The 26,370-nt window shown below is 48.7% G+C and overlaps 1 protein-coding gene across 1 annotated transcript in view; it reads right to left on the reverse strand.

Annotated features, from left to right (window-relative positions):
- Positions 1–26,370, reverse strand: part of frem3 (Fras1 related extracellular matrix 3) — a 248,885-nt gene that overhangs the window by 37,831 nt on the left and 184,684 nt on the right. The window contains exons 13-17 of the mRNA XM_038791914.1: positions 18,973–19,131; positions 17,407–17,710; positions 13,965–14,096; positions 11,206–11,537; positions 7,078–7,270 (exon numbers count right to left, since the gene is read on the reverse strand). Coding sequence (XP_038647842.1) covers positions 7,078–7,270; positions 11,206–11,537; positions 13,965–14,096; positions 17,407–17,710; positions 18,973–19,131 — 1,120 coding nt within the window. The remainder of the gene's footprint in view (positions 1–7,077; positions 7,271–11,205; positions 11,538–13,964; positions 14,097–17,406; positions 17,711–18,972; positions 19,132–26,370) is intronic.

Here is a 26,370-nt window from a genome sequence, read left to right on the forward strand (position 1 = left end):
TCCTGAGGAAGTAAAGGCGCTGTTGTGCTTTCTTGGTGATAGCGTCGACATGAGTGGACCAGGATAGATTTTTGGTGATGTGCACCCCTAGGAATTTGAAACTGCTCACCATCTCTACCTCGGCTCCGTTGATGCTGACAGGGGTGTGTACAGTACTATGCTTCCTGAATGTGCACCTGTATCTGGGATGTGTCCCTCAGCCATTGGGGCCTAGTTTTTTTTATAAATTCATTTTTCCAATTAAGGGGCAATTTAGCGTAGCCAATCCACCTAACCTGCACATCTTTGGGTTGTGGGGGCGAAACCCATGCAAACACGGGGAGAATGTACAAACTCCACACGGACAGTGACCCAGAGCCAGGATCGAACCTGGGACCTCAGCGCCATGAGGCAATAGGGCTAACCCACTGCGTCACCGTGCTGCCCTTGGGACGTAGTTTTGAGGCACTCAGCCACGGTCAATGCTGACTGAGCCACACCTGAACACCACCATTCATTTTTTTTTTCTTTTTTTAAATATAAATTTAGAGTACCCAATTATTTTTTTTTTCCCAATTCAGGGGCAATTTAGCGTGACCAAGCCACCGAGACTGCACATCTTTGAGTTGTGGGGGTGAAACCCACGCAGACACGAGGGAGAATGTGCAAACTCCACATGGACAGTGACCCAGAGCTGGGATCGAACCTGAGACCTCGGCGTCGTGAGGCAGCAGTGCTAACCCACTGTGCCACCGTGCTGCCCTGAACATCACCACTCATGACGCTGGCCTCATGCTGCAGGCTTTCCACTGCGGTTAGCACCCTGTCATTTATAAATTAAAAAACCGCGCCAAAAACATATATTCACAAGCAAATATCTTCACTGTAATTGTGGCCGTAACCCCCCCTCAGTCGAAATACATATTTTAAATTCCCCAGTATGGCCCAAACACGTATTTACAAGCGTTTTTTAACAATTTGGTTTGGGCCTGAGCTTGCCCTCGGACCGGTTTCTTGCAGCTTTGTCCCTCCTGCTTATCCCCCACATTTCATTAAGCGTGTCTCCCCACTTCTTCCCCCACCCACACCCCCCATCTCCTTTCCCTCGTTCCTCTCTGTCACATGGTTCACCCACGTCTCCCCCCAACCCCTTCTTACTTTATTGGTTGTTGGCTGTGGTCTTGAAACAAGTTGGTGAACAACTTCTACGTCCACAGCCTGAGAAATTCTGCCAGGTCAGACACCAGGTCTGCAGCCTTGGGTGGTGCCACCCTCGCAGTGTTGGCCTCGGTACCACGCACTGCCAGTGCCATCTGCTGCACCCATAGCCTTTGAGACTCCTCTAATCGGCAATGCACTCACCAGAGTGTCACTCACATCCCCTCCTGAATCTCACAGCCATGCCATAATCTCACAGCCATGGGCAGCACGGTAGCATGGTGGTTAGCATAAATGCTTCACAGCTCCAGGGTCCCAGGTTCGATTCCCGGCTGGATAACTGTCTGTGTGGAGTCTGCACGTCCTCCCCGTGTGTGCGTGGGTTTCCTCCGGGTGCTCCGGTTTCCTCCCACAGTCCAAAGATGTGCGGGTTAGGTGGATTGGCCATGCTAAATTGCCCGTAGTGTCCTAAAAAGTAAGGTTAAGGGGGGGTTGTTGGGTTACGGGTATAGGGTGGATACGTGGGTTTGAGTAGGGTGATCATTGCTCGGCACAACATCGAGGGCTGAAGGGCCTGTTCTGTGCTGTACTGTTCTATGTTCTATAACATCTACATAAGGCCCGGGATAACCTTGTCTAGGGGTTCAGCATCTGGCTGGGATCCAGCGGAGTCCTGGTTCCCAGCTGACCTCTGACTGCTGTCTCTCTTGGATGTTCCTGCCTCCACATCAGCAGATTGTGCCCCAGAAGCCTATCCACTAATGTCGCCCACCGAGGTGTGTGTCTCTGCACTGGTGGAGGGTGGTGATGACAGCTGCGTTGCATTGATGGTGGCCTCCTTGGAGCTCCCCTCCGAGGTATTCTCTAGCATGGCAGAGAGAGGTGATGGTGGGGGGTGGGGGTGGTGCAACCCCAGATGGCCTGGCAAGAGGTCCATGAGAAAGAGGTTCATTCTGTCTGATAGGAACAACTAATTTGAGACAGGTCATCTGAGTGAAGGGGCAGTGGATCCTCACTTCTGCGGTGCAGGTCAACCTCGCTGTCAGTGACCGCACTCTCCTCGGCCAACCCGGGCCCATTTCTGATCGGGGGTGAGGACTCTGATGTGCGGAACCCCGCCACCCATCTGGGCCTTTCCGGCCAGTTATGGCCCAATTTCCCCTGTGGGGACAGAGAATGCATTGTGAGCCGCACACTTGAAGCTTCGGGGTGGAGGCAGGGGTCAATGGGAGGTGGCAAGTGTTCCGCCATGGAGCTTGTGGGGGATCCTTAATGACACAAAGTGCCGTCAAATATGGCCGATGTTGCGCCCGATATGACATTTAGAACCTTCCTGTTAAATCGCGCCCACTCACATTCATGTGTTGAGAGAGGTGGTCACACCGCAGCTTAAAGAACGGAGGAAAGAAGGGTAACCAGCAGGTAGTCCAAGTGAAACAGGCAGGTAGTGCAGAAGGGGCACCATTTAATGGCTTTGTCGCTCTTGACCTCTCGACAGCGGCGTGAATATGTCCTACGCCACACATCAGCATAGCATGCAAATCGTACAGTAAACGCCATTGGCATATCATTAAAGGGCCCACCCTGGTATTCTCCGGGCATCTACCATTGCTCCACCAGGGGGAATTACCGACAGTGAAATTCACTTTGGTATATAAAACCGGAAAGCAGGCGGCTGTGGCTGCTGAGTGAGAGGGAGGAGGTAGCACATGTTCCCAAACCTTAGGCAGCCAGTGCTACCGTTGGCTGGGGGTGGGCTATGCCAGGACCAGGGGGAGTAGCGAGGGGTAATTAAGGATGGGCCATGGAGTCAGGACCACCCCTGGAACCAGGGTGTCCAGGCACAGGCTACCATTGCCACGGGGGGGTGGGGGGGGGGGGGGGCTGGCCCGCGATCGGGGCCCACTAATTGGTGGGCCGGCCTCTCGCTCTCGGGGCTTATTTTCTTACGCACGGCCCCTGAACTCCCGCGCCATGTTGCGTCGGGCCGTTGAGGAAGGCATGTGCATGTTGGTGCGGCGCACAGTTCGTGCCGGGAAGGGAGGCTAGAGCGGCATGAACCGCTCCAGCGCCGTGCTGGCCCCTAATCGATACTTCCAGCGGCCCGTTAACGCCGTCGTGAAACACTCCGACGGCGTGGACACTCTGCCGCCGAATGGGAGAATCCCACCCCTGGTGTCTGGGACCAAACGTGAACCATGTGTATGGCACCTGGGGGGCCTCCCAGGCCTTTGGAAACCCCTAGATGGTTGGGGACAGGGCAGGGTGACATTTTGGCACTCCTGATGACACATATGAACCTTGACACTGCCATCCTGACACTACCAATGTGTCCATGTGGCACTGTCAAGAGTCAGGGCCTGAGGGGGCCATGCCCATGAAAGGGGAGATGATGGGGGTTATGAAGGATGGGTGGGAATGAAGGGGGGGACCTGAAATGGGATGGGGAGGCCTGAAAAGCAGTATTCTCACTTTGGGGGGGGGGGGGGGGGGGGGGGGGTAATGCCCATGTGTGCGGGGGTGACATTGTCCCTGGGTGAGGGGTGTGGGGAACACTCAAGCTCACTTAGAGACCATGGCACCCTTTCAAAATGGTGCCCGACCTCTGAGCAGCCAGTCCTGCCAGCAAGTTCAGCTTCCCAGTGCTGACAATTTTCAAGAGAAACTCCGCAAGGTCCAAAAAAGTGACAAAGTGTGGATGAATACTATTGTGGATTTCACCCAAAAGCCTGGGGGGGGGGGGGGGGGGGCAAACCCCCTTCCCCAAAATGACACTTAGAAAGTCTTTGTTGAATTCCGCCCCGGTTTTCCATTTTGGAAGCTGGTTCCTCAAGACAGTGCAGTCAGAGCCCAGCTACAGGCAACACAAGCTGTCTGACTATACAGGGAGGAGGAAGAAGGAGGAGTATTAGTGATAGTGGATTCATTAGTCAGAGGAACAGACAGGCATTTTTGCAGCGACAGACTTGCCTCCAGGATCGTGTTGTTACCTCTCTGGGACATCCTAAAGGGGGAGGGCAATAAACCAGAGGTCATGGTGCACATTGGTACTAACAATTCAGAATGAAGGATGAGGTCTTGCATCAAAAATTCAGGGAGCTAGGCAGCAGATTAAAAAGCAGGGGGTGGGATTCTCCAGCAGCCAACGCCAGAATCAGGAAACACGATTGGGCAACGAATCGTGCATCAGCCAAAGGCTGTGGCCGCCACCAGATGCCGAATGGAATGCCATGCTCCGGCCCCTGTGGGGGGGGGTCCCCTATTACAGGAGTCCTTGAGAGGCATCTTCCTATTGCAGGTGTCCCTGTGGGGCAGTGGGGGTGGTTCCTTTGGTCAAGGGGTTCTTGTGGGGGGGGGGGGGGGGGGGGGGGAGGGGTCTCCCTATCACTGGGGTCCTTGTGGGGATCTTCCTATTACAGGGGTCCCTTTGGGGGAGTCTCCCTATCACAGGGGTCCTTGTGGGGATCTTCCTATCACAGGGGTCTTTGTGGGGTTCCCCCTATTACAGGGATCCCTGTGAAGAGGCGGGAGGGGGGTTAATCTGTTAGAGGAGGCGTGTGCAGGCAGTAGTACATTGTTGCAGGGGTGGGGGAGGCCCTCAGATGGTCTCCACCACTGTGGCCCTGGCATTGTGGACCCGCCTTGGCCCACTGTGAGGTCCACCATGCCAGGGCGGGCTGTTAGTGACCACAAGTGATCCACGTCCACATGATTCACGGCCGCCAGGACTGGAGAACCATGGGATAGCAATAATAGGGTAATTATTTTCAGGGACTTCAAATTCCAGAATATTAATTAGGATAATCATAGTGTAACGAGTTTAGAAGAAGCAGATTTTTAAAAATGTTTCCAGGAAAGCATTTTCTGTCAATATATAAAATGTCCAACAAGGGCGGTGCAGTGCTGGATCTAATCCTGGGGAACAAAGACGGACAGATGTTCGAGGTGGCTGTGAGGGAACATTTCAGTGATGGCGATGATAACACAGTATGATTTAAGTTTGTTCAGGAAAAGGAAAAAAATGATCTGCAAAAAACGGTTTTGGATTGGGGGAAGGCAAATTTTATTACTGAAAACAGCTTCTTGTGGGACAATCTACAGCAGAGCCGTGGGGCATTCAAAAAGGAAATGGGGAGAGTACAGGCCCAACATCTTCCCTTGGGGGTGAACTATTGGAACAACAAACCCAGGGAACCCTGAATGTCTCAGAATATTCAGGACTGGATAAGAAAGAAAAGAGGTTTTTGAATGGTCCAAAGGGTGCAAATCAGCAGAGCCTTAGTGCAATATAGAAAGTGCGGGGGGAACATAAGAAAACAATTAGGAGAGCAAAAGGGGCCATAAAAAAGCACTGGCAGGTAAGATTACGGAGAACCCCAAGACATTCTGTCGGTATTGTAATATCCCGCATGGCACCTACAGGGTGGGATGTGTGGTATTATAATAACTATCAGCATTGCAAACGTTAATGTAATGTCGAGAGTAGCCACGAGAGGAAGTTACAGTTACTATATAAGTCATTGATGCTAAGCCTTAGGGGAGGAGTGTATGCAGGAGTTAGCTGGTGAAGGTCAGAAGAGCAGATAGTGTAAGTGAATGCAGATTATAGTTTAGAGCATAGAACATAGAACAGTACAGCACAGAACAGGCCCTTCGGCCCTCGATGTTGTGCCGAGCAATGATCACCCCCTATTCAAGCCTAACATATCCACCCCATACCAGTGGACGGCGCCGGCGGGAACCTGCTGTGTCGTAGCGGCCATTCGGCCCATCCGGGCCGGAGAATTGCTGCAAACCGCGGCGCTGGTTTGGGGGGGGGGGGAGAATCGCGTGCGGGTGTTGGGGCGGCGCAGCGAGACTCGCGCACGCCCCGGCGATTCTCCCACCTGGTGTGGTGGGGAGAATACCTTAGTGTAGTTTTGTTGGTGCAGACTCAATGGGTTGTACTGTAAGGCCCAATGACTCCTACACTGCAATGGCTGGTAGGATTGGTTTAGCATTTTATGTAGTTTGAAATAAATTATAACACAGAAACAGGCTATTTGGTCCTGTCAGTCTATTATTGATATTTAACCTCTGCTTGAGCAATAGTCCGAAATCCCTTGTGCCTGCCTACTCCAAGTCCTTTTATTCCCTTGCCCTTCAATCATCTAAATGTTGACCTGGTCTTTGCTCCCAAACCTCTTGTGTAAAAATGTTTCTCCTTTTGTCCTGAAAATCCTGTGCTTTTAATCCTATATTAAGATCAAGGTGACTTCCTGAAAAAGTCTTTTAGACTTGTTCCTTCAAATTGATCAATATGCACCAGAGAGTCTTTTGTTGGATGCAGTATAGGTAGTATTTTCAGGTGAGTGGTTAGATTTGCTGCTCTATTTGTGAATGTCTGTATTGATGTATTGTTGCTGGCTGTTTATCGCCACATCACCACAAGAGTATTGATGCCTTCATCTCCAGTGGGCATTTCATGCAAATCAGAGGCAGACTGACCTTGATCCTAAATCTTCACTGGAGTGAGAAACAGAGTTTGAGACAATACAAAGGGTACAATAATTCAATCTTGCTCTTAATAGGAAATAAATCATTCCCCCCAACTTCAACATGTCAAAGAATCACCTCCAGGGTGGAACCTATTCATTTTCTTTTTCTTTTGATTACTCCATTTGATATTTCAATATTGGCTCTACGCCCTCCCTATTAGTACATGTAGAGGCTGCAGTTTGCTTCAATATACATAGATATAGGCTTAAAAATCTGACTATCCCCAGCCAAGTAGTATTTTCATACACTCAGAACCAGCAGCCCTGGCAATAATGGAGTTAGATTCCTGGACGTGTGTTTCGATCCTAAACTGTCCAACCTATATCAGGCTAACAAACAAAATAATTGTCAGGATTCCTCAAAGATATTGTGAGCAAGTGTGCTGTGTGGTCCAAACAATACCTTGTAGCTCTGCCTCTGGGGGGCTGCCGATACCATCCTTCCACAAGATGGCAGTATCATACACAAAAGTGAGCTTCAGTTCAGATTGCAAGTCAAAGTGCTGCCAGCCACCAACAGCAGCAGGGGAGTGGAAGACATAGGAGACGAAAAGAGGCACCCGGAGTGTGACATACGACTGGACGAGGTTCAGAACCTACAGGCCAAACAGAAATAAAATGAACAAATATGAAGAGGCGAGGAATGGCAAAACCTAAGCCACTAAGATCCATAAGCATCCTGGAGCATAATCAATGCTTTAGACTTGAACACTTTTCCCTTGGAAATCTGCAAAATTAAAAATCTAAATCTACTTAATCACCAGATGAAGAACAATGGATGCCTTTAATAGACTGAAATTTCTTCCATAGGCGCAAAAGGAAATTGGTCCCAAATACACACACCTATTCCTGCATCTATTCTGCTGACATTGAGTTCAATTTAGGATTTCCTGTAATCTCAATAAAATATGGAGGAATATAAAAAATGGGGGGGAAAAGGAGCTTAAAGAATTGAGGTGCAATAGAAGCACTGAACTCCCACCATGTATTCCTCTTCTTTTCAGCAGGAAAATTCAGATTGTAACTCAGTACATTGGACATTTTGAGATCTTTTAAGTCTGATAATTGACTTGTGCCCAAGTTAAACGTGTTCGGCAGAAACACAGACAAAATTCAAAGCCACACTGTCCAACAAAAAGAACCACATTTAGTATGATACTTTGAAGGAGGTGCCAGGAATCGCTGGTTGTTGTTAACTTGGTATAAAATTCAGTCAGTCAGTGCTCGCTTTTGCGTCTAACGTTCTTAAAAGACAGCAATCATTCAGTTTACACATCAATCTCTGTTGTGGAACCTTCTGCGTGAAATGAATTTGAATCGAGGCAAAACAGGTTTTGTTCCAATTATTAGTGGACATTATTGCAATAAAGGCTTGATCTATTTCCTTTTCTCCTCCCAAAGTTACATGAACATTAGGCAGTGTACAGTCAATTCCAGACAGAGGACGAGGGATTCCTCTAGTTCACGGTCCCAGGGGGAGGGGGGTTTACTTTAGTTAGGAGGTCTCTGGTGGGGGTCTCCCTATTTAGGTAGCCCCTGGGGGTGGGGGGGGGTCTCCTTACTTAAGGGGACCTGGAGAGGTTTCCATATTTAGGTGGTCCCTGCTGGGGCTCTCTCTATTTAGGGCATCCCTGGTGGGATGGGGGTTGGGACACCCCCATATTTGTGAGAAGGTGAGGCACCCAGAAAGTCCGGGGCTGCTATGCGATGTCGGGGAGGGGGTTGATTTGCGATGCTGGGGGGGGGGGGGGTAGCCAGGCCAACTTCAGAGGTCGTCGGGGTCGTCGGACCTGCCCCCCCAACAGGCCACCCCCCCGACCCTTCCACGACGAGTTCCCAGCGGCTGAGAGCAGGTGTGGATGGCGCCGGCGGGACTCAGTTTTTTTTTTAAATGGCCGCTCGGCCCATCCTGGGCTGAGCATCAGCGGGGGTGGCTGCGTAGAGCAGCCCCTGACCTACGTCGCGCCAACCACGCCAGCAGCAATGGCCAATGGCGCCGATTCTCCGCTCTGCAGAGAATCGCGTGCTGGCGTGGCGCGATTCACGCCCGTCGCAGGGATTCTCCGATCCGGCCCCGGGCTGAGAGAATCCCGCCCCATGTATTTCCTTTGGAGGAGTTGCATGTGCCGTGGATAAAGGGGAACAGGTGGATGTACTTCTCATAGATTTCCAGAAGGCATTTCATAAGGTGCCACTTCAAAGATCGTTGTGGAAAATAAAAGTTCATAGGGTCAGAGATTACATATTGACATGCCTAGGAGATTGGTTTGCTAACAGGAAGAGCCAATGGCTTACTCCTGCTCTTAATTTATATGTATGTTTGTAATTACTTTAAGGGGTATTAAAATTATGTTCCCAACGTTGAGCTCATAACTCGGCAACATGGTGGCACAGTGGTTAGCATTACTGCCTCACAGCACCAGGGACTTGGGTTCGTCCAGCCTTGGGTGACTGTGTGGAGTTTACACATTCTCCCTGTGTCTGCGTGGGTTTCCTCCGGGAGCTCTGCTTTCCTCTCACAGTCCAAAAATATGCAGGTTAAGTGGATTGGCCATGCTAGATTGTCCATTGCTGTCCAAAGATTTGAGAATCATAGTTTAGAGAATCATAGAAGAATCATAGAGTCACTACAGTGCTTGGGTCACTGTCTGTGTGGAGTCTGCACATCCTCCCCGTGTGTGCGTGGGTTTCCTCCGGGTGCTCCAGTTTCCTCCCACAAGCCAAAGATGTGCAGGTTAGGTGGATTGGCCATGATAAATTGCCCTTAGTGTCCAAAATTGCCCTCAGTGTTGGGTGGGGTTACTGGGTTATGGGGATAGGATGGAGGTATTGACCTTGGGTAGGGTGCTCTTTCCAAGAGTCGGTGCAGACTCGATGGGCCGAATCGCCTCCTTCTGCACTGTAAATTCTGTGAACATTTGGCCCGTCAAATCTGCACTGACCCTCTGAAAGAGCACCCATGCCCCAACCTTATCCCCACAACCCAGCAACCCCACCTCTCCTCTTGACACTAAGGGGCAAATTAGCATGGCTAGGTGGGTTTACGGGGTTGAGGGGATAGGGGAGGGGTGGCCTGGGTAGGGTGCCCTTCCAGGGGGTCAGTGCAGACTCGTTGGGCTGAATAGCCTCCTTCTGCACTGTCGGAATTCTATGGTTCTAACTTCACCCACGTCCTGCTGGGTATCGAGGTTTACTTGAACTAATTTTGCTATTTATCTATATTAAATCATGGGGAGCTTGTGCAGTGAATGAAGCTATTGAAAAATATCTATTAATCATTCATGTTTTAGCTATAACAAAATTACTGTGAATAACATAAGCAACAACAACAACTTATATTTGTATAGCACCTTGAATTGAATAAAACAACCCAATTTTCTTCACATGAACATTATAAAACCAAGTGATCTCTGAAAATGGGGCTACGACCACCACGCTGGCACCAACCACTCCGGCGACAACAGCCCCCGAAAGTGAGGAATTCTCCAATTTCTCAGGGGCTAGGTTGATGCTGGAGTGGTTGGCGCCGCTCCAGCTGGCGCCAAAGGGCCCGCGCGAGTTCGCACATGCGTGGAACGACCTGCGTGATCTCTTGCATGCGCGGACCGGCCGGCGTATTTCCCTGCATGCGCGGGGATCTCTTCTCCACGCCAGCCCCCAGGCAATATGGCGGAGCCCTACAGGGGCCCAGTGCGGAGGAAAGAAGGCCCCCACAAAACCAGCCTGCCCGCAGGATCGGTTGGTCCCAATCACGGCCACCGCCAGGCCACCGTGGGGGCCTCCCCCTGGGTCGGATCCCTCCACCCCCCCCCCCCCCCCCCCCCCCCCAGGAGCACCCCCGCACACTTACCTGCCAGGTCCCGCCGTGCGTGAGGTGAGTAATTGATGCCAACGGGACTGGGCAAAACTGGACGGCCACTCGGCCCACCGGGGCCCGGAGAATCGCCGGGACGGCCTCTGTCAACGGCCCCTGACCGGCGTGGTGGGAATCCCGCCGGCCACCAAAAAACGGCGCCGAAGACTAGGGAGCCGGCCTCGGGGTGGGATTCGCGCCTCCCCCTGGGGATTCTCTGACCCGGCGCAGGGTCGCAGAAACCCAGCCATTTGATCAGATGTTCTAAAGTTTGGTGAAGGAGGTGCTGTTTATGAAGTAATTAAAGAGAAAAGCAAGATAAAAGCATGGGTAGAATTAAGGCCTAGATAGCTGCAACCACAGCCACCAATGGTGTTAAAATTAAAATTGAGGATGCTCTTGAGATCAGAATTAGGGTGCTGACAGTACTATAATGTTCCTATACCAATCTGCTACTCTAATAGAGCCATTATTCATTTATTTTAAAATGAAAATGAAAATTGCTTATTGTCATGAGTAGGCTTCAATGAAGTTACTGTGAAAAGCCCCTAGTCGCCACATTCCGGCGCCTGTCCGGGGAGGCTGGTACGGGAAAGGCTGGTAAAAGGCCAGATAGGAATAACTGGACCTATTTTTATATGGGTTTGAACAAATCACTTAAATGACAATCCATCTTACCTGTCCATCAGTTCCAATGGTGCCTCCACACTCAGTCAGAAGTTCAGACATGTCGTAGTAGCTCGTGAATTCCCAGAGACAAGCTTCAAGGTTGAGGTTACGATAGAATCGAAGAGTATTGGCAGAACGCAGAGCAGTGCTGTATTGATACGGAGATGTTTCCCCAATCACATCAGGGTTCTTTGTGCCATCATTAATGAAGCCATAACGGGTGGAGACTTCATTATGATCTAAAAGATTGGAACATTTATGGTTACCAACCCGGGTGCCATCTGGGCTTAAGGTCAACTCGAAGTTGGACAGTGGCCTGGATGAGATGACAGGGAGCATGCCTGTAAATTAAAAGACAGTCAGTTTAGCATTTACTACAGAAGAGATAATTCTAAATGCAAGACTATCGCATGACACTTGGATTGCACCAACAGACATTCAAAGATCTTGGCAAAGTCTACACTTCGAAGTACAGGTCGAGTATCCTTCATCTGTGAATCCGAAAACCAAACCCATCCAAAAGTTAATTGAACCGCATCGACCTTTAGAGCAGGAAGTCCAGTTGTTGGGGCAGGGGAGAGGGCCTAGGTAGGGGGCTCTATCAGAGGGTCGGTGCAGACTCGATGGACCGAATGGCCTCCTTCTGCACTGTAGGAATTCCATGGTTTGTCCGCATTGTTTACCTTGCAATATCTGTGGTGAACGTATCAAAAAGAAAACTTATTGCAGGTGCCCTGTATTTATTATTCAGTGATACATCTTACTTTTCTAGCCATTTTATTCACTTTCGACTGTAGCCAGTGCAGGCTTATGCTCTTGGAATGCATGTTTATGTCCGGTATCCAAAAAACAAAATTATCTGAAGTCCAACATGCAATCCGCCCAAGGATATCGGATACTCGAACTGTAAAAGGAATCAATGCCAGAGGGAAAGCTCAACTGCCAACTGGTTGGACATTTTGATTTGACTAATTCATACTACAGTGTTACACGCCTAATGGATTACGCTAAAACCTTGAGCTTTAGAACTTGCTAATACAATAAACTGGTTTTTGGATCTCTGAGGCTACATTTCAAAGGAGGCAGAATCCTATCTTTTTATCTTTCAAAATGGCATTTCAGGCTATAGTGTTCCCCTTGCGTGCTCACATAACATACTGGAAAACTGGTGAGCGCAGTGCTGGAAACTCCAGCTTCCCTCTCTATTTGCCACCAGTTTTTTCCTGATGTTGGTAGTTTACTATCTGGTCAATTATCGCTGTATGGCACAGCCTCTTTGAGCTCCGATGCTTGCATTTTCTTCGCTACATTTTCAAATGTTCTTTCATTATTTCACTTCTAATACATTACTCGCCTAACGTGAAAAAGGGACAGCATAAAGCTCAATTCTAAGCTGAGCAAAGCATAGAACATAGAACATAGAACAGTCCAGCACAGAACAGGCCCTTCGGCCCTCAATGTTGTGCCGAGCCATGATCACCCTACTCAAACCCACGTATCCACCCTATACCCGTAACCCAACAACACCCCCTTTAACCTTACTTTCATTAGGACGCTACGGGCAATTTAGCATGGCCAATCCACCTAACCCGCACATCTTTGGACTGTGGGAGGAAACCGGAGCACCCGGAGGAAACCCACGCACACAGGGGGAGGACGTGCAGACTCCACACAGACAGTGACCCAGCATTGTGAAGGGAAGCCCAGTGGACACAAAGCAATTCAATGTCTGATGTGAATCGATGTAAACTTGGCTGTTTTATTATCATCTATTTTGTGATCATCGAAATCTTGATTAATTGTCAGTTGTTCAACAACATGACAACGTTTGTCATGACTCCCGTCTTTGTCCGAAGCACACTATTGCACACTTACTTCATTCACAGCAAATCTCTTTCTCTGCTAATTTACTGAAGGCAATAATCGATTCAAAAGAGCAGAGAAAGGAACTAGGTGGAAAAGTAAATGACAGCATTGTTCACAATAAATTCTTAAGTCTTAATATTACTCAATGCACCAGAAAACTGGTCCTGTTGATAGATCTGTGCCCCAAAGGTTAACCTATTTTTGATGCCAAATGTGCTATCTGTTTTTATTACTGACCATCAGCTGTACCAGGTTGGAGGGATGTGTTTGTGTGCTAGTGTCATGATTCGCCATTATTGGCAAGCTGAGGCCCCCTGTGTATTGTGCAGCTCCAACATCTCGAAGTGTGGAAATCCATCTCTGGCAGTGGAGTCAATGGGACTGAATATCTCACTGTTTTATAAAACTGTCTAAACTGAATTTCCCTCCCTTTCTCTATTGTCAGCTTCCTCTCTCTCTATTTTATCGCTATTACTTTGATCAGTGGTCCTCTAAACATTACTCTCATGTTCATTGTAAGCCTGAAATACGCAATCCTTCATACTCTTTTTCCTGACATTGTTAAAACCAAGATTTCAAAGTTGTGGACATCCTTGATCCATGAGCTTTCTTTCTTTCAAACTTCATGTCATCTAATCCCACTGTTGCTATTTAGCTCACCTTCCCTTTTTACTGTTTTAGCCTGGGTTTATGTGGTATTATGAACCCCCGCCCTCGTTTCTCAATAAACATAAAAATAAACTGTAAGTTGATGGATCTTTTTTAACAAATTGCTGATATTTTCGTTTTTCCCATAAATACCACTGTTCTGGAGCTGTCAGGGTTGATGCTAAAGGCAGCAACTAAAAGAGAGGATGGTCGAAATGGACAATGGATAAATATGACAGTAAAGATGCATTTACCATCCATGTGAGGCATTGTCACAGTTAGCTTGATAAGGTTTGGATGGTCGGGGTCATCTGAGCCAGTGTAGCGCAACTTTGCAGAGAAAGGTTCCGCGCCGACTGCTCCCGCAACACGTGACTGGCAAAGACCTGGAAACAACAATCATTATGGGAATTTCAGGCTGCAATCAGGTAAACCATTGAAAATAGCATCACAAAACCAGTATGTCTTGAGATACTGATTAAAATATGGTGACCAACTGCACATGTTTCCACTGTTGGAATTGACTGATAACAGCTAAGCAGTGTAGCAACAATATTTGTCTGGATGTTGTGCAATAATTATCGCAAATTTTATTATTCAAATGCATTTTCAGAACTTCTTAGCTCAGGGGATCGAGATTCAAAAATAATCAGACAGAATATATTCTTTTTTTCATCAAAATGTTCTTTTGGATACTAATTTCTTGTGAACGATTGGACTTTAAAGCAGGAGCTGTGTATGTGGAAAAAGTTAATAATGTGGTAATTATAAAAGCCAAGTCACTGAAATAATACCAGTCATGCATGATACCTGAATTAAAACATTAATATATGAAACTCCTCTCTGTTGCTTGTTTGATTTAACATTAGCGATGCATGGTACATTAGTAAAACACAATGAGGAATAAAGTTGAAGTTAGTACGTGCTGCATTGTTTGTCAGCTTAAAAGAAAGACTATGGAGGATGAATTAAAAAGCTGGATGAAAATGTTCTTTCAGAATTATTTTTCACGAATGTATTTTGAACATACTAGCTGTCTCTGTTATTTGAACAGTGAAATTTACGACTGAGAGGTGTTATAATTTGTAATGGAATTTCTGTGGGGATTTGCCAACTGCATATCAGTGGAACTTTTGAAGAAAGCAGCTAAAAATCGGCATTGATATCATTTCGCCAGGGATTCCGTTAATTGAAAAATGAAATGAAATGAAAATTGCTTATTGTCACGAGTAGGCTTCAATTAAGTTACTGTGAAAAGCCCCTAGTCGCCACTTTCCGGCACCTGTTTGGGGAGGCTGGTACAGAATTGAACCGTGCTGCTGGCCTGCCTTGGTATTTTGGAGGCTTCCTAATCTCCTCAGTAGAATAGCAATGTGCACTACTGACTACTGACTAACTTAATTATCCAGTTTTTGACCGGCTTTTACACTCTTTCCCAATGGAGTGAGTTCAGCTGTCATGGGACTGGGACAGGTGCGATAAAAGGCTGTGCTGAGGTCTGCCTTCTGCTCCGAGCTGATCAGTAGAGCAATGCTGTTAATATCTGGATTCTGATTTGTTTGCACCCCAATCACATTTTTTATTCTTTCATGGGATATGGACATCGCTGGCAAGGCCAGCATTTGTTGCCCATCTATAATTGCCCTTGAACTGGGTGACTTCTTAGGCCATTCCAGAGGGCAGTTTAGGGTCAACTATATTGCTATGGGACTGGAGTATATGTCAGTCAGACTGGGTAAAGAACAAAGAACAAGAACAAGAACAAAAAACAAAGAAAATTACAGCACAGGAATAGGCCCTTCGGCCCTCCCAGCCGCGCCGATCCAGATCCTTTATCTAAACCTATTCCCTATTTTCCAAGGTCTACGTCTCTCTGTTCCCCACCCGTTCATATATCTGTCCAGATGCATCTTAAATGATGCTATCGTGCCCACCTCTACCACCTCCGCTGGCAAAACATTCCAGGCACCCACCACCCTTTGCGTAAAAAGCTTTCCACGCACATCTCCCTTAAATGTTTCTCCTCTCACCTTGAAATCATGACCCCTTGTAATTGACACCCCCACTCTTGGAAAAAGCTTGTTGCTATCCACCCTGTCCATACCTCTCATAATTTTGTAGACCTCAATCAGTCTCCCCTTAACCTCCATCTTTCCAATGAAAACAATCCTAATCTACTCAACCTTTCTTCATAGCTAGGCAACATCCTGGTGAACCTCCTCTGCACCCTCTCTAAAGCAGCCACATCCTTCTGGTAATGTGGCGACCAGTACTGCACGCAGTATTCCAAATGTGGCCTAACCAAAGTACGATACAACTGTAACATGACCTGCTGACTCTTGTACTCAATACCCCGTCTGATGAAGACAAGCATGCTGTATGCCTTCTTGACCACTGTATCGACCTGCGCAGCCACCTTCAGGGTACAATGGACCTGAACTCCCAGATCTCTCTGTACATCAATTTTCCCCAGGACTCTTCCATTGACCATATAGTCCGCTCTTGAGTTAGATCTTCCAAAATGCATCACCTCGCATTTGCCTGGATTGAACTCCATCTGCCATTTCTCTGCCCAACTCTCCAATCTATCTATATTTTGCTGTATTCTCTGACAGTCCTCCTCGCTATCTGCAACTCCACCAATCTTAGTATCATCTGCAAACTTGCTAATCAGACCACTTATACCTTCGTCCAGATCATTTATGTATATCACAAACAACAGTGGTCCGAGCATTGAATGTGGCAGATTTCCTTCCTTACAGGACATTAGTGAAGCAGATGAGTTGTTACAACAATCAATGATAATTGTGTGGTCATTATTACTGAAATTAACTATCAATTCCAGATTTATCAATTTAATTCAAATTCCACCAGCTGTCACTATGTCTACAGGACATTGGGCCAGGCCTCTAGATTGCCAGCCCAGCGATATTACCACTAAGCCCCCATCACCCCTTTGAATGGCACAATAATAATTCAAGGCAGTAATCCACAAGGAAAAAAAACTCTATGTCCCAGTTGGTGAAGTAACAGACCAAATTCAAACATATTCTGCACTACACTAGCTAGTCTACAGTGACCCCTGAAAACAAAAGGACAGATTTCAGGAAGACCCAAATGCGTCATTGCCAATGAAGTGTACACTTGTGAAGTGTAGTCACTGATGTTATGTAGAAAACACAGCAGACAATCTGCACAGATCAAGCTTGCACAAACAGCAATTCCCGTACCAACCTCCCCGAGCAGGCGCCGGAATGTGGCGACTAGGGGCTTTTCACAGTAACTTCATTTGAAGCCTACTTGTGACAATAAGTGATTTTCATTTCAGCAACCTGATGATGGCCAGATGATTTATCTTTAGTTGTTGATTAAGGGATAAATATTGGTCAAAACACCAGGGATAAATCCCCCGATGGAAAGTTTGCATGTATGGGCAATGGATGAAGGTCGGGTCAAATTTAGCAGTGATACCCAACATCCCCCAAATAATTTAACACTCCCACATGCAGAGTGCCCATTTGGCTGAGATGTAAGAGATTGGTACTCAAGCAATGAATCAATGCTCTCAGGAAACAGGGAGAGAAGAAAAAATATTTTTAAAGTGTTAATTTTTGAAAGGAAGAACGGTGAAGACGGTTGGCAAAAGATGTTCAAATGAATCTTTCAAGTCGGGGCACGTTGCAGCTGCCTGCTTACCATCTTCCTTGCTGATTGTACTGATGGGACTGAGAAGCTCCAGACCTGCTTCACCGGTGGCGGTGAAAGCTCGGGCAGCACACTGCACCCTGGAGCCTGCCTGGAAGTAGATAGAGTCGAGGGTGATGAGCTTGGTGTTAGTGAAGAATGTGTTGGAATCCACTTCCCGCATGGGACTGGTCACTCCATCCTGGCCACTGGGAGCACTGACAAGCCAGCGGTATTGGGTCAAAGTGTCATTGATATTCTCAGCTGAACAGATCGACCCAGTCTTATCATAGTCTGAATACTTTGGATTGCAGGCCTGCAGAAGGAAAGATAAAGTGTAAGCTCTATGACTAAACAGCAAAAAGTAAAAACAGAGGGGACTGGATTCTCCGGTCATCGACGCCGAAACCACGTTTGGTGAACAGCCGGAGAATCACATTTCCCAACCGAATCGGGGACGAGGCCGCTTTTGCAATGCTCCGCCCCCCTCAAAGTGGCGTACTTGCAGAGTACACCATGCCACGTATCGACGGCCTCAGGCCATTGCTTGAGGCCCGCCTGCCCAGATGCTCTGCCCGCGACCATCTGAGGTCCCGACAGCATAGGTCTCTCATGATCTCATCCGTCGGGAACTCAGCGTGGCGGCTGCGGACTCAGTCCAGCGCTGCCACCGTCAGGGGAGGGGTAATCCGCGGGCAGGGGGGACATTATTTGGGGCTGGGGGCACTGTGGGGGGGTGGTCCGAGCCGCCCAAGCTGGCCGATGGGGGGACCATTTCACAGGCCTGCTCCGCGAGCGACCTCCGCTATGAAGCACGGCGCAGCCGCTGCAGGCTGCCACCGTACGCATGCGCGGCCACGGACTAGCAATTCTCCAGGGCATATCGGCAGCTACAGAACCACACTACAGCCCTGCTAGCCTCCAGCAAAATGGGGAATCGGTGGCCGTTTTGCACCAGTTCTTCTGGCGTAAAACGCCACCGTTCCCACGCCGACCTGGGGACATAGCCCCAGAATCGCAGCCCAGGATTTCAGAGGGTGGAAGGGGCTGTCTCCTCGTGGCCAGTTGCACTACAGCAATGCTGGGCTGCCTGAGTCCTGCCTGAGGGGGAGCTGGTTAGCACTGCTGCCTCAGAGCACCAGGGACCCGGGTTTAATTCCGACCTTGGATCATAGTGTGGAGTTTTCAAATTCTCCCCGTGTCTGCATGGGTTTCCTCTGGGTGCTCACTGGTTTCTTCCCACAGTCCAAAGATATGCAGATTAGGTGGATTGGCCATGATAAATTGCCCCTTAGTGTCCAAAAAAGATGGTTTGGTTTGGTTGAGTGGTTATTGGGAGAGGGCAGGGAGTAAGCTTGGCTGGAGCACTCTTTTGGAAGGACAGTGCAGACAAGATGGGCAGACAAGATTTCACAGTAATGTCATTGCAGTGTTAATGTAAGCCTACTTGTGACACTAATAAAGATTACTATAACTGTTTAAGCAGCTCATCGAAATGTTGCATTTTCTAATTTAATTTCTTTATATCAATAATAATGATAAGACATTAAATACAGATTCATGAATAACAGCTCTTACTGTAACGCAGACTGTGGGGTAGCCAGCTGGTGGATAGGGAGATTCTTTTGTTTTGGCCGTGTCATCGTACATTAGCAGTGAGACGACCTGTGGGACTGCTGGGAAGGTGACATCAGCCACACTGTCCATTTCTTCAATGTATACAATAGCTTTGTTCATCTGAACGGGCAGGAAACAAATAAAACACAGGTACAGTCGTCTATATGTAACAGATGAACATGAGACTGATTGGAATGTTTTCTCTGAAACAATAGGGGCACAAAATCAGTAAAACTAATCCAATGGAGTCCTTTACTTTCACAATATATCACAGCATTTTGGTCAGTAATAGGAACAGCAAGGTGAACAAAGGAAACTTCACAATGTAATTTTAAAGACTTTAGGAATTCAAATATAACTGCTAGTAAAAGCATCGAATGAAATGAAAAGATGCCACTGACAGAAAGTATCTTAACAGTAATTGATCAAACTGAATGACTTAGCTGATGAATATTAAAATAAATTACTGGTAAAATTGCACAGCATGGTGGCGCAGTGGTTAGCTCTGCTGCCTCACGGCGTCAAGGTCCCAGTTTCCATCCCGGCTCTGGGTCACTGTCTGTGTGGAGTCTGCACGTTTTCCCCATGTTTGCGTGGGTTTCGCCCCCACAACCCAAAGATGTGCAAGGTAGGTGGATTGGGCACGCTAAATTGTCCCTTAATTGGAAAAAAATAATTGGGTACTTTAAATTTTAAAAAATAATAATAATTACACAGTGAACGGTGGCATGGTGGCGCAGTGGTTAGCACTGCTGCCTCACGGCACCAAGGACCCGGGTTTGATCCCAGCCCCGGGTCCCTGGCTGTATGGTGTTTGCACATTCTCCCCATGTCTGCGGGGGTCTCACCGCCACAAGCCAAAAGATGTGCAGGGTAGGTGGATTGGTCGCGCTCAATTGCCATGAATTGGAAAAAAAATGAATTGGATATTCAAAATTTATTTTCAAAAATAATCAAAAAATTGCACATTTCTTACAACCAAGAAATTACTGTGGACAACATGCTTGTACAAATGTTTGACAACAACTTGACAACTTTGCCATTAAAGGACATCCCAAAGTACCTCGCTGTAGTGAAAATAACCTATTTGCACATTACTTAGTTCACTATTTTTAATGGGGGCATTAACCCAAATAAAATAAGTATTTTAATAAACAAATATTATAATAGATATTATGAGTGACTTTAAACTGGGCAAATAGGATTGGAAAATCAGGTAAAAATTAGTTTATAGACTTTATTTAGAGAGTTTGGGCGGGATTCTCTGATCCTGAGGCTAAGTGTTGACGCCGTCAGAAATGCCGTCGCGTTTCTAGACGGCGTCAACATGGCCTCAGGATCAGCAATTCTAGCCCCTACAGGGGGGCAGCACGGCACTGGAGCAGCCCACGCGCTCCAGCTGCTGATCCCGGCATCAACTGGGCGCCGCGGGGTCCGCGCATGCGCAGTGGCCCTGGCCCCAACGTGCACATGCACAGTGGCTCCCTTCTCCGCGCCAGCCCCTATGCAACATGGCGTAGGGCTAAAGGGGCCGGCCCCGATCGCGGGCCAGGCCTCAACAGAGACCCCCGCCTCGGTCGATCCCCCTCTCCCCCCCCCCGGTACCTTCCATGCCGAGGTCCTGCTGGCTGAGAGCAGATTAGAACGGCGCCGGCGGGACTTGGGTTTTTTGTAATGGCCTCCTGGGCCGGGAATTGGCAGGGGCGGGGCACCCGGTTGATGCCGGGATCAACAGCTGGAGTGGCGTGGACCACTCCGGTGCCGTGCTGTCCCCCTGTAGGCGCCAGAATTGCCATGTTTTTTAAAATAAATTTAGATTACCCAATTATTTTTTCCAATTAAGGGCAATTTAGTGTGGCCAATCCACCTACTCTGCACATTTTTGGGTTGTGGGGGCGAAACCCACACAGACACGGGGAGAATGTGCAAACTCCACACGGACAGTGACCCAGAGCCGGGATCGAACCTGGGACCTCAGCGCTGTGAGGCAGCTGTGCTAACCACTAGGCCACCGTGCTGCCCGAGAATTGCCATGTTGACGCCGTCGAGAAACACTTTCCCTCAGGATCTGATTTTCCCGACCTATGTTTTAATACCAACCGAAGAGCAGGTTATTCTAGACAGTATTAATTGATAACCTTATAGTAAAAGGAGCCTGTTGGCATCAGCGATCATAACATGGTAGAATTACATGTTCAATTTTAAGTTGAGAAGTGTGGGTCTAATGAAATGTAATTACAAGGGTATGAAAGCAGAGTTAGCTAAACTGAACTGGGAAACTAATTTAAAAGGTAGGACAGTAGAGATAAAGCAGATAACCTTTAAGGAGATATGAAAATGAAATGAAAAAATGAAAATCGCTTATTGTCACGAGTAGGCTTCAATGAAGTTACTGTGAAAAGCCCCTAGTCGCCACATTCCGGCGCCTGTCCGGGGAGGCTGGTACGGGAATCGAACCGTGCTGCTGGCCTGCTTGGTCTGCTTTAAAAGCCAGCGATTTAGCCTGGTGAGCTAAACCAGCCCCATAATATGACTCCCATAATAATGTCTCATCACTCTCAGCAAAGATTTATCCCAATGAAAAAGACTCTGAGAAGAATGTATAATCTTTTGCTAAATAAGGAAGTTAACGATAGCATCAAATTGAAAAAAAAATGTAGAATTCTGCAAAGGTTAGTGGTAGTTCAGGAGATTGCACCAATGTCAAGAACCAGCAAAAAATGACTAAAATGAAAATGAGAAATAAAGTATGAGTGAAACTAGCTAGAAATATAAAAACAGATGGATAGAATATCTAGAAATACTTAAAAAGAAAAAGAGTAACAGAAGGGTTTTGTAAAAGGGAAATTGTGTTTAACTAATTTATCGGAGTACTTTGAGGAAGTAACAGGCAAGGTAGATACTGGGGAATCTGTAGGTGTGGTGTACTTGGATTTCCAAAAGGCATCTGATATGGGGCGGCATTCTCCCCTACCCGGCGTGACGGAGGGTGCCGGCGTAGGGGAGTAGCGCCAACCACTCAGGGGTCGGGCCTCCCAAATGTGGGGAATTCTCCCCACCTTTGGGGGCCAGCCCCGCGCCGGAGCAGTTTGCACCAGAAGACTGGCGCAAAAAACCGGCGCCCCCGGCAGCGGGGCTGTCCGCGTATGCGGCGGCAGTGACGTCAGCGGCAGCTGGCCGCTGACGTTACTGCCGGCGCATGCGCGATGTGGGGTTCTCTTCCACTTCCGCCATGACGGAGGCCGTGGCGGCCGCGGAGGAAAGTAGTGCAGCCAGGGCACTGGCCCAGACTCTGAGCGGGGGGCCCCGATCGCGGGCCAGGCCACCGTGGGGGCACCCCCCGGGGTTCGATCGCCCCCGCCCCCCCAGGACCCCGGGGGCCTGCTCGCGCCGCTGATCCCGCCATTCCAGAGGTGGTTCAAACCTCGGCGGCAGGAGAGGCCTCCCAGCGGTGGGACTTCGGCCCATCCGGGCCGGAGAATCACCACAGGGGCCTCTCCGATCGGAGTGGCGAGATTCCTGCCCCCGCCACTTCCCGGGTGGCGGAGAATCTCTGCCACGGCGGGGGCGGGATTTTAGGCGGCCCCAGGCAATTCTCCGACCCTGCTGGGGGTCGGAGAATTTCGCCCATGGTGTCACATCAAAAGTTACAACCCAAAATATTAAGATCTTATCATGTATGGGGTGACACATTACCATGGATAAAGGATTGCTTAGGGTACAGGAAGCAGAGAGTAATGATAAATATCAGTTGGCAAACTTTAACTTGTGGAATGCAACAGAGATCAGTGCCAGGGCCTGAACTATTTACAATCAATATCAATTACTTGGATGAATTGAGCGAATGTAGTGTAGCTAAATTTGTCAATGAGACTGAGATACGAAGGGAGTTGTCAAGAGGTAAAGAGTACACAAAGGGATAGAGATAGATTAAGCGAGTGGGCAAAAGATTGACAGATGCAGTATAATATGGGATTTGAATTTGTCCACCGTGGCAGGAAGAACAGAAAAGCAGCATACTAGTTATATGGAGCAAGATTGCAGAATTCAGTGGTGCAGAGGGATCTGGATATCCCACAATATGAATCACAAAAAGTTAGTATGCAGATACAAAAAGTGATTCGGAAGGCAAATGCACTGTTGGCAATTATTGGAAAGGGAATGGAATATAAAAGAATAGAAGTTTTACTGTATCTGTACGGGTGAGACCATAGAAGGAATTCTCCGGACCATCAGTCACATATTTCTCCATTCGCTGGTGGCGGGATTCGATACTCCCGTTGCTTGTCAATTAGATTTCACATTAAAGCCACCCCACGCCGCCAGGAAAAGTGTGGGAAGGTTGCACTGCCAACGGGATCAGAGAATTTCAACTGCTGGAGAATTCCAAACCATTTCTGGAGATTCCGGGCGGGATTCCCCGACCCCGTGCCGGGTTGGAGAATCCCCGGGGGGGCGCGAATCGCACGATGCCGCTCCGACGCCGGTCGCCGGAGAATCGGCGACAGTGGCGCCGGCGGCGCGGTGCCAGTCGGGGGGCGCTCTACGCAGCCAACCGGGCGACTCTCCCTGCGCCATGAGCTGAGTGCCCACCGAGTTAAGCCGAGTCCCGCCGCCATCGTTCTCGTGTGGTCCTACCCGGCCGAACCTCGGCGTTCATGCTGCAGCGGGTGGCCTGGTGGGGGGAGGGGGGATCCGACTCCGGGGGGGAGGGCTCCATGGTTGCCTGGCTGGTGATGGCGGCCTACCGATCAGCGGGCGGGCTTATCCCTGTGAGGGCCCATGTTCCTCCGCGCCAGGCCCCTGTAGGTCTCCGCCATGTTGCGTCAGGGCCAGCGTGAAGACGGCAACCCACGCGCGAACTCACGCCGGCCGTGGCACGCATGCGCGGACCTGCGGCGCCCGTGCTGATGCCCAGATTGGTAGCTGGAGCAGCGTGAGGCTCTCCACTGCCGTGCTGGCCCCCTGTGCGGCACAAGATTGCTGCTCCTAGGGGCCAGGTGACGCTGCCGTAAAACGCTCCGGCGTTTACGCCGGCGTCGACACTTAGCCCCAGGATCGGAGAATCCCGCCCTCCTTTTCTGCAGTTTTGAACTCCTTATTTGAAAAAGGATATAATTATGTTCGAAGTAGTTCAGACCTGGGATGATCTGGTTATCAGATGAAAGAAGGTTGAACAATTTGGGCCTGTATTGATTCAATTTAGATGCACGACTGGTGATCTTATTAAAACATGTAAGATCGTGAGGAGACTTGACAGGGTAGACACTGGGAGAATGTTTCTACTTGTGAGGGAAACTCGAACTAGGGGACCGTTTAAAAAGAGATGAGGCAAGGGCTGAGGACCCGGGTTCGAATCCCGGCCCTGGGTCACTGTCCGTGTGGAGTTTGCACATTCGCCCCGTGTTTGCATGGGTTTCGCCCCCACAACCCAAAGATGTGCAGGGTAGGTAAATTGGCCACGCTAAATTGCCTCTTAATTTGAAAAAAAACAACTCAGTACTCTAAGTTTAAAGAAGAAGTGAGGACTGTGATTTAGCAGCGGCGCTGACCACAAGCGCAAATCCCGTAATGGCTGCTATATCGCGCGAGAAACCAAAGACAGAATTTGGACCAGGGAGATTCAGGCTTTCCCTGATCCACTATGATGACATGATCAGGTTCACGCCCAAGAAGGGCATGAGCCTGATTTGCATAGATTATACTATTATTAGTGGGTTTAACACCGCTACTTCCACCCTCATGTATCTTCCCACTCAGCCAGCCTCAATCACCACTGGTTTTCAAAAATGTAAGCAAGTCTGACGACCATGTATAGGTATGTACAGTCCCCCGGGTGGTGAGGAACATGCCTGGGCAGTGCCCCCTGGCAGTGCCAACCTGGCAGTGGCAGGGAGAGTTCCTCTGAAGAAACCCATGGAGGGTCCCCTTATATGTGATGGGTGGGGCATGTCTTGATAGTTGTGGGGTGAGGGGGGTGAGTGCCCCCGATGCCTGTGTTCGGGGGTGGGAGTGCCAGGATGCCTGTGCTGGGGAAGTGAGTGCCAAGATGCCTGTGTGGTGTGTGTGTTCAGGGGAGTGGGGGGGGGGGAGCGCCCCATTGTCCATGGGAGTGTTGCTGTGACGCTTGTGGGGAGGTCCCCCATGATTGGGGTGGGCGGGAAATGTTTTGCACAAATCGGGGCACCCTTCATAGGATGACATTCTGGTCTCTGTGGAGCTGGCCTTGCTAGCTCTATCAGGCTCCGCCCACCAAAGTGACGTCGTAAACCATACCCGGCTGTGCAGCTGGAGAATTACACGTCGGTTTTCTCACTGAAACTGACAAATTATGGAATAATTCAACCCTACGAATTTCTTTCTCTCTCAGAGGGTTGTTGGAATTCCCATCACCAGAAAGCAGTGGAGTCAGGGCCATTGAATTTCTTCAAGGCAGAATAGGTAGATGTTTGATAAAAAAGGGAAGACTGGAAAGTGGATTCGAGACCACAATCAAATCGGTCATACTTTCATCACTTGGAGAAACAGGCTCCAAACACTGAACGGTCTGCCCCTGGTCAAAAGCCTATTGTTCCTCTGATTCTCTCCCATTGGGATAATCATAGTCATACAATTATGCAGTACAGGAGACCATTTGGGCTAACAGTCCTGTGCAGGTCCTTTTGTAGATCGATCTGATTGGTCCCATTTTTTTGCCCTTTTTCTGCAGCCAAAGAACAAAGAACAATGCAGCACAGGAGCCGGGCCTACGGCCCTCCAAGACTGCGCCAATCACGTGTCCTATCTGGACCAACAACTTATATCCTCTATACCCCGTCTGTTCATGTGCCTATCCAGATAAGTCTTAAAGGTCGCTAACATATCTGCCTCAACTACCTCACTTGCCAGTGCATTCCAGGCCACCACCACCCTCTGTGTAGAAAACTTGCCCCGTACATCTCCATTGAACCTTTCCCCCTCACCTTGAACCCGTGTTCCCTTGTAATTGTCATTTCCGCCCTGGGAAAAAGCCTCCACTGTTCACCCTATCTATACCCCTAATAATTTTAGAAACTTCTATCAGGTCACCCCTCAGCCTCCGTCTCTCGAGGGAGAACAATCCCAGTTTATTCAATCTCTCCTCATGGCTAATACTCTCCATTCCAGGCAACATCCTGGTAAACCTTTTCTGTGTTCTCTCCAAAGCCTCCACATCCTTCTGGTAGTGCGGTGACCAGAATTAGACACAGTATTCCAAATGTGGACTAACCAACGTTCTATATAATTGTAACATAATTTTCAAGCTTTTATACTCTATACCCCGTCCTATGAAGGCAAGCATGCCATTTGCTTTCTTCACCACCATTTCCACCCATGCTG

Source organism: Scyliorhinus canicula, chromosome 3 (genome assembly GCF_902713615.1).
Source record: "Scyliorhinus canicula chromosome 3, sScyCan1.1, whole genome shotgun sequence".
NCBI lineage: Eukaryota > Metazoa > Chordata > Chondrichthyes > Carcharhiniformes > Scyliorhinidae > Scyliorhinus > Scyliorhinus canicula.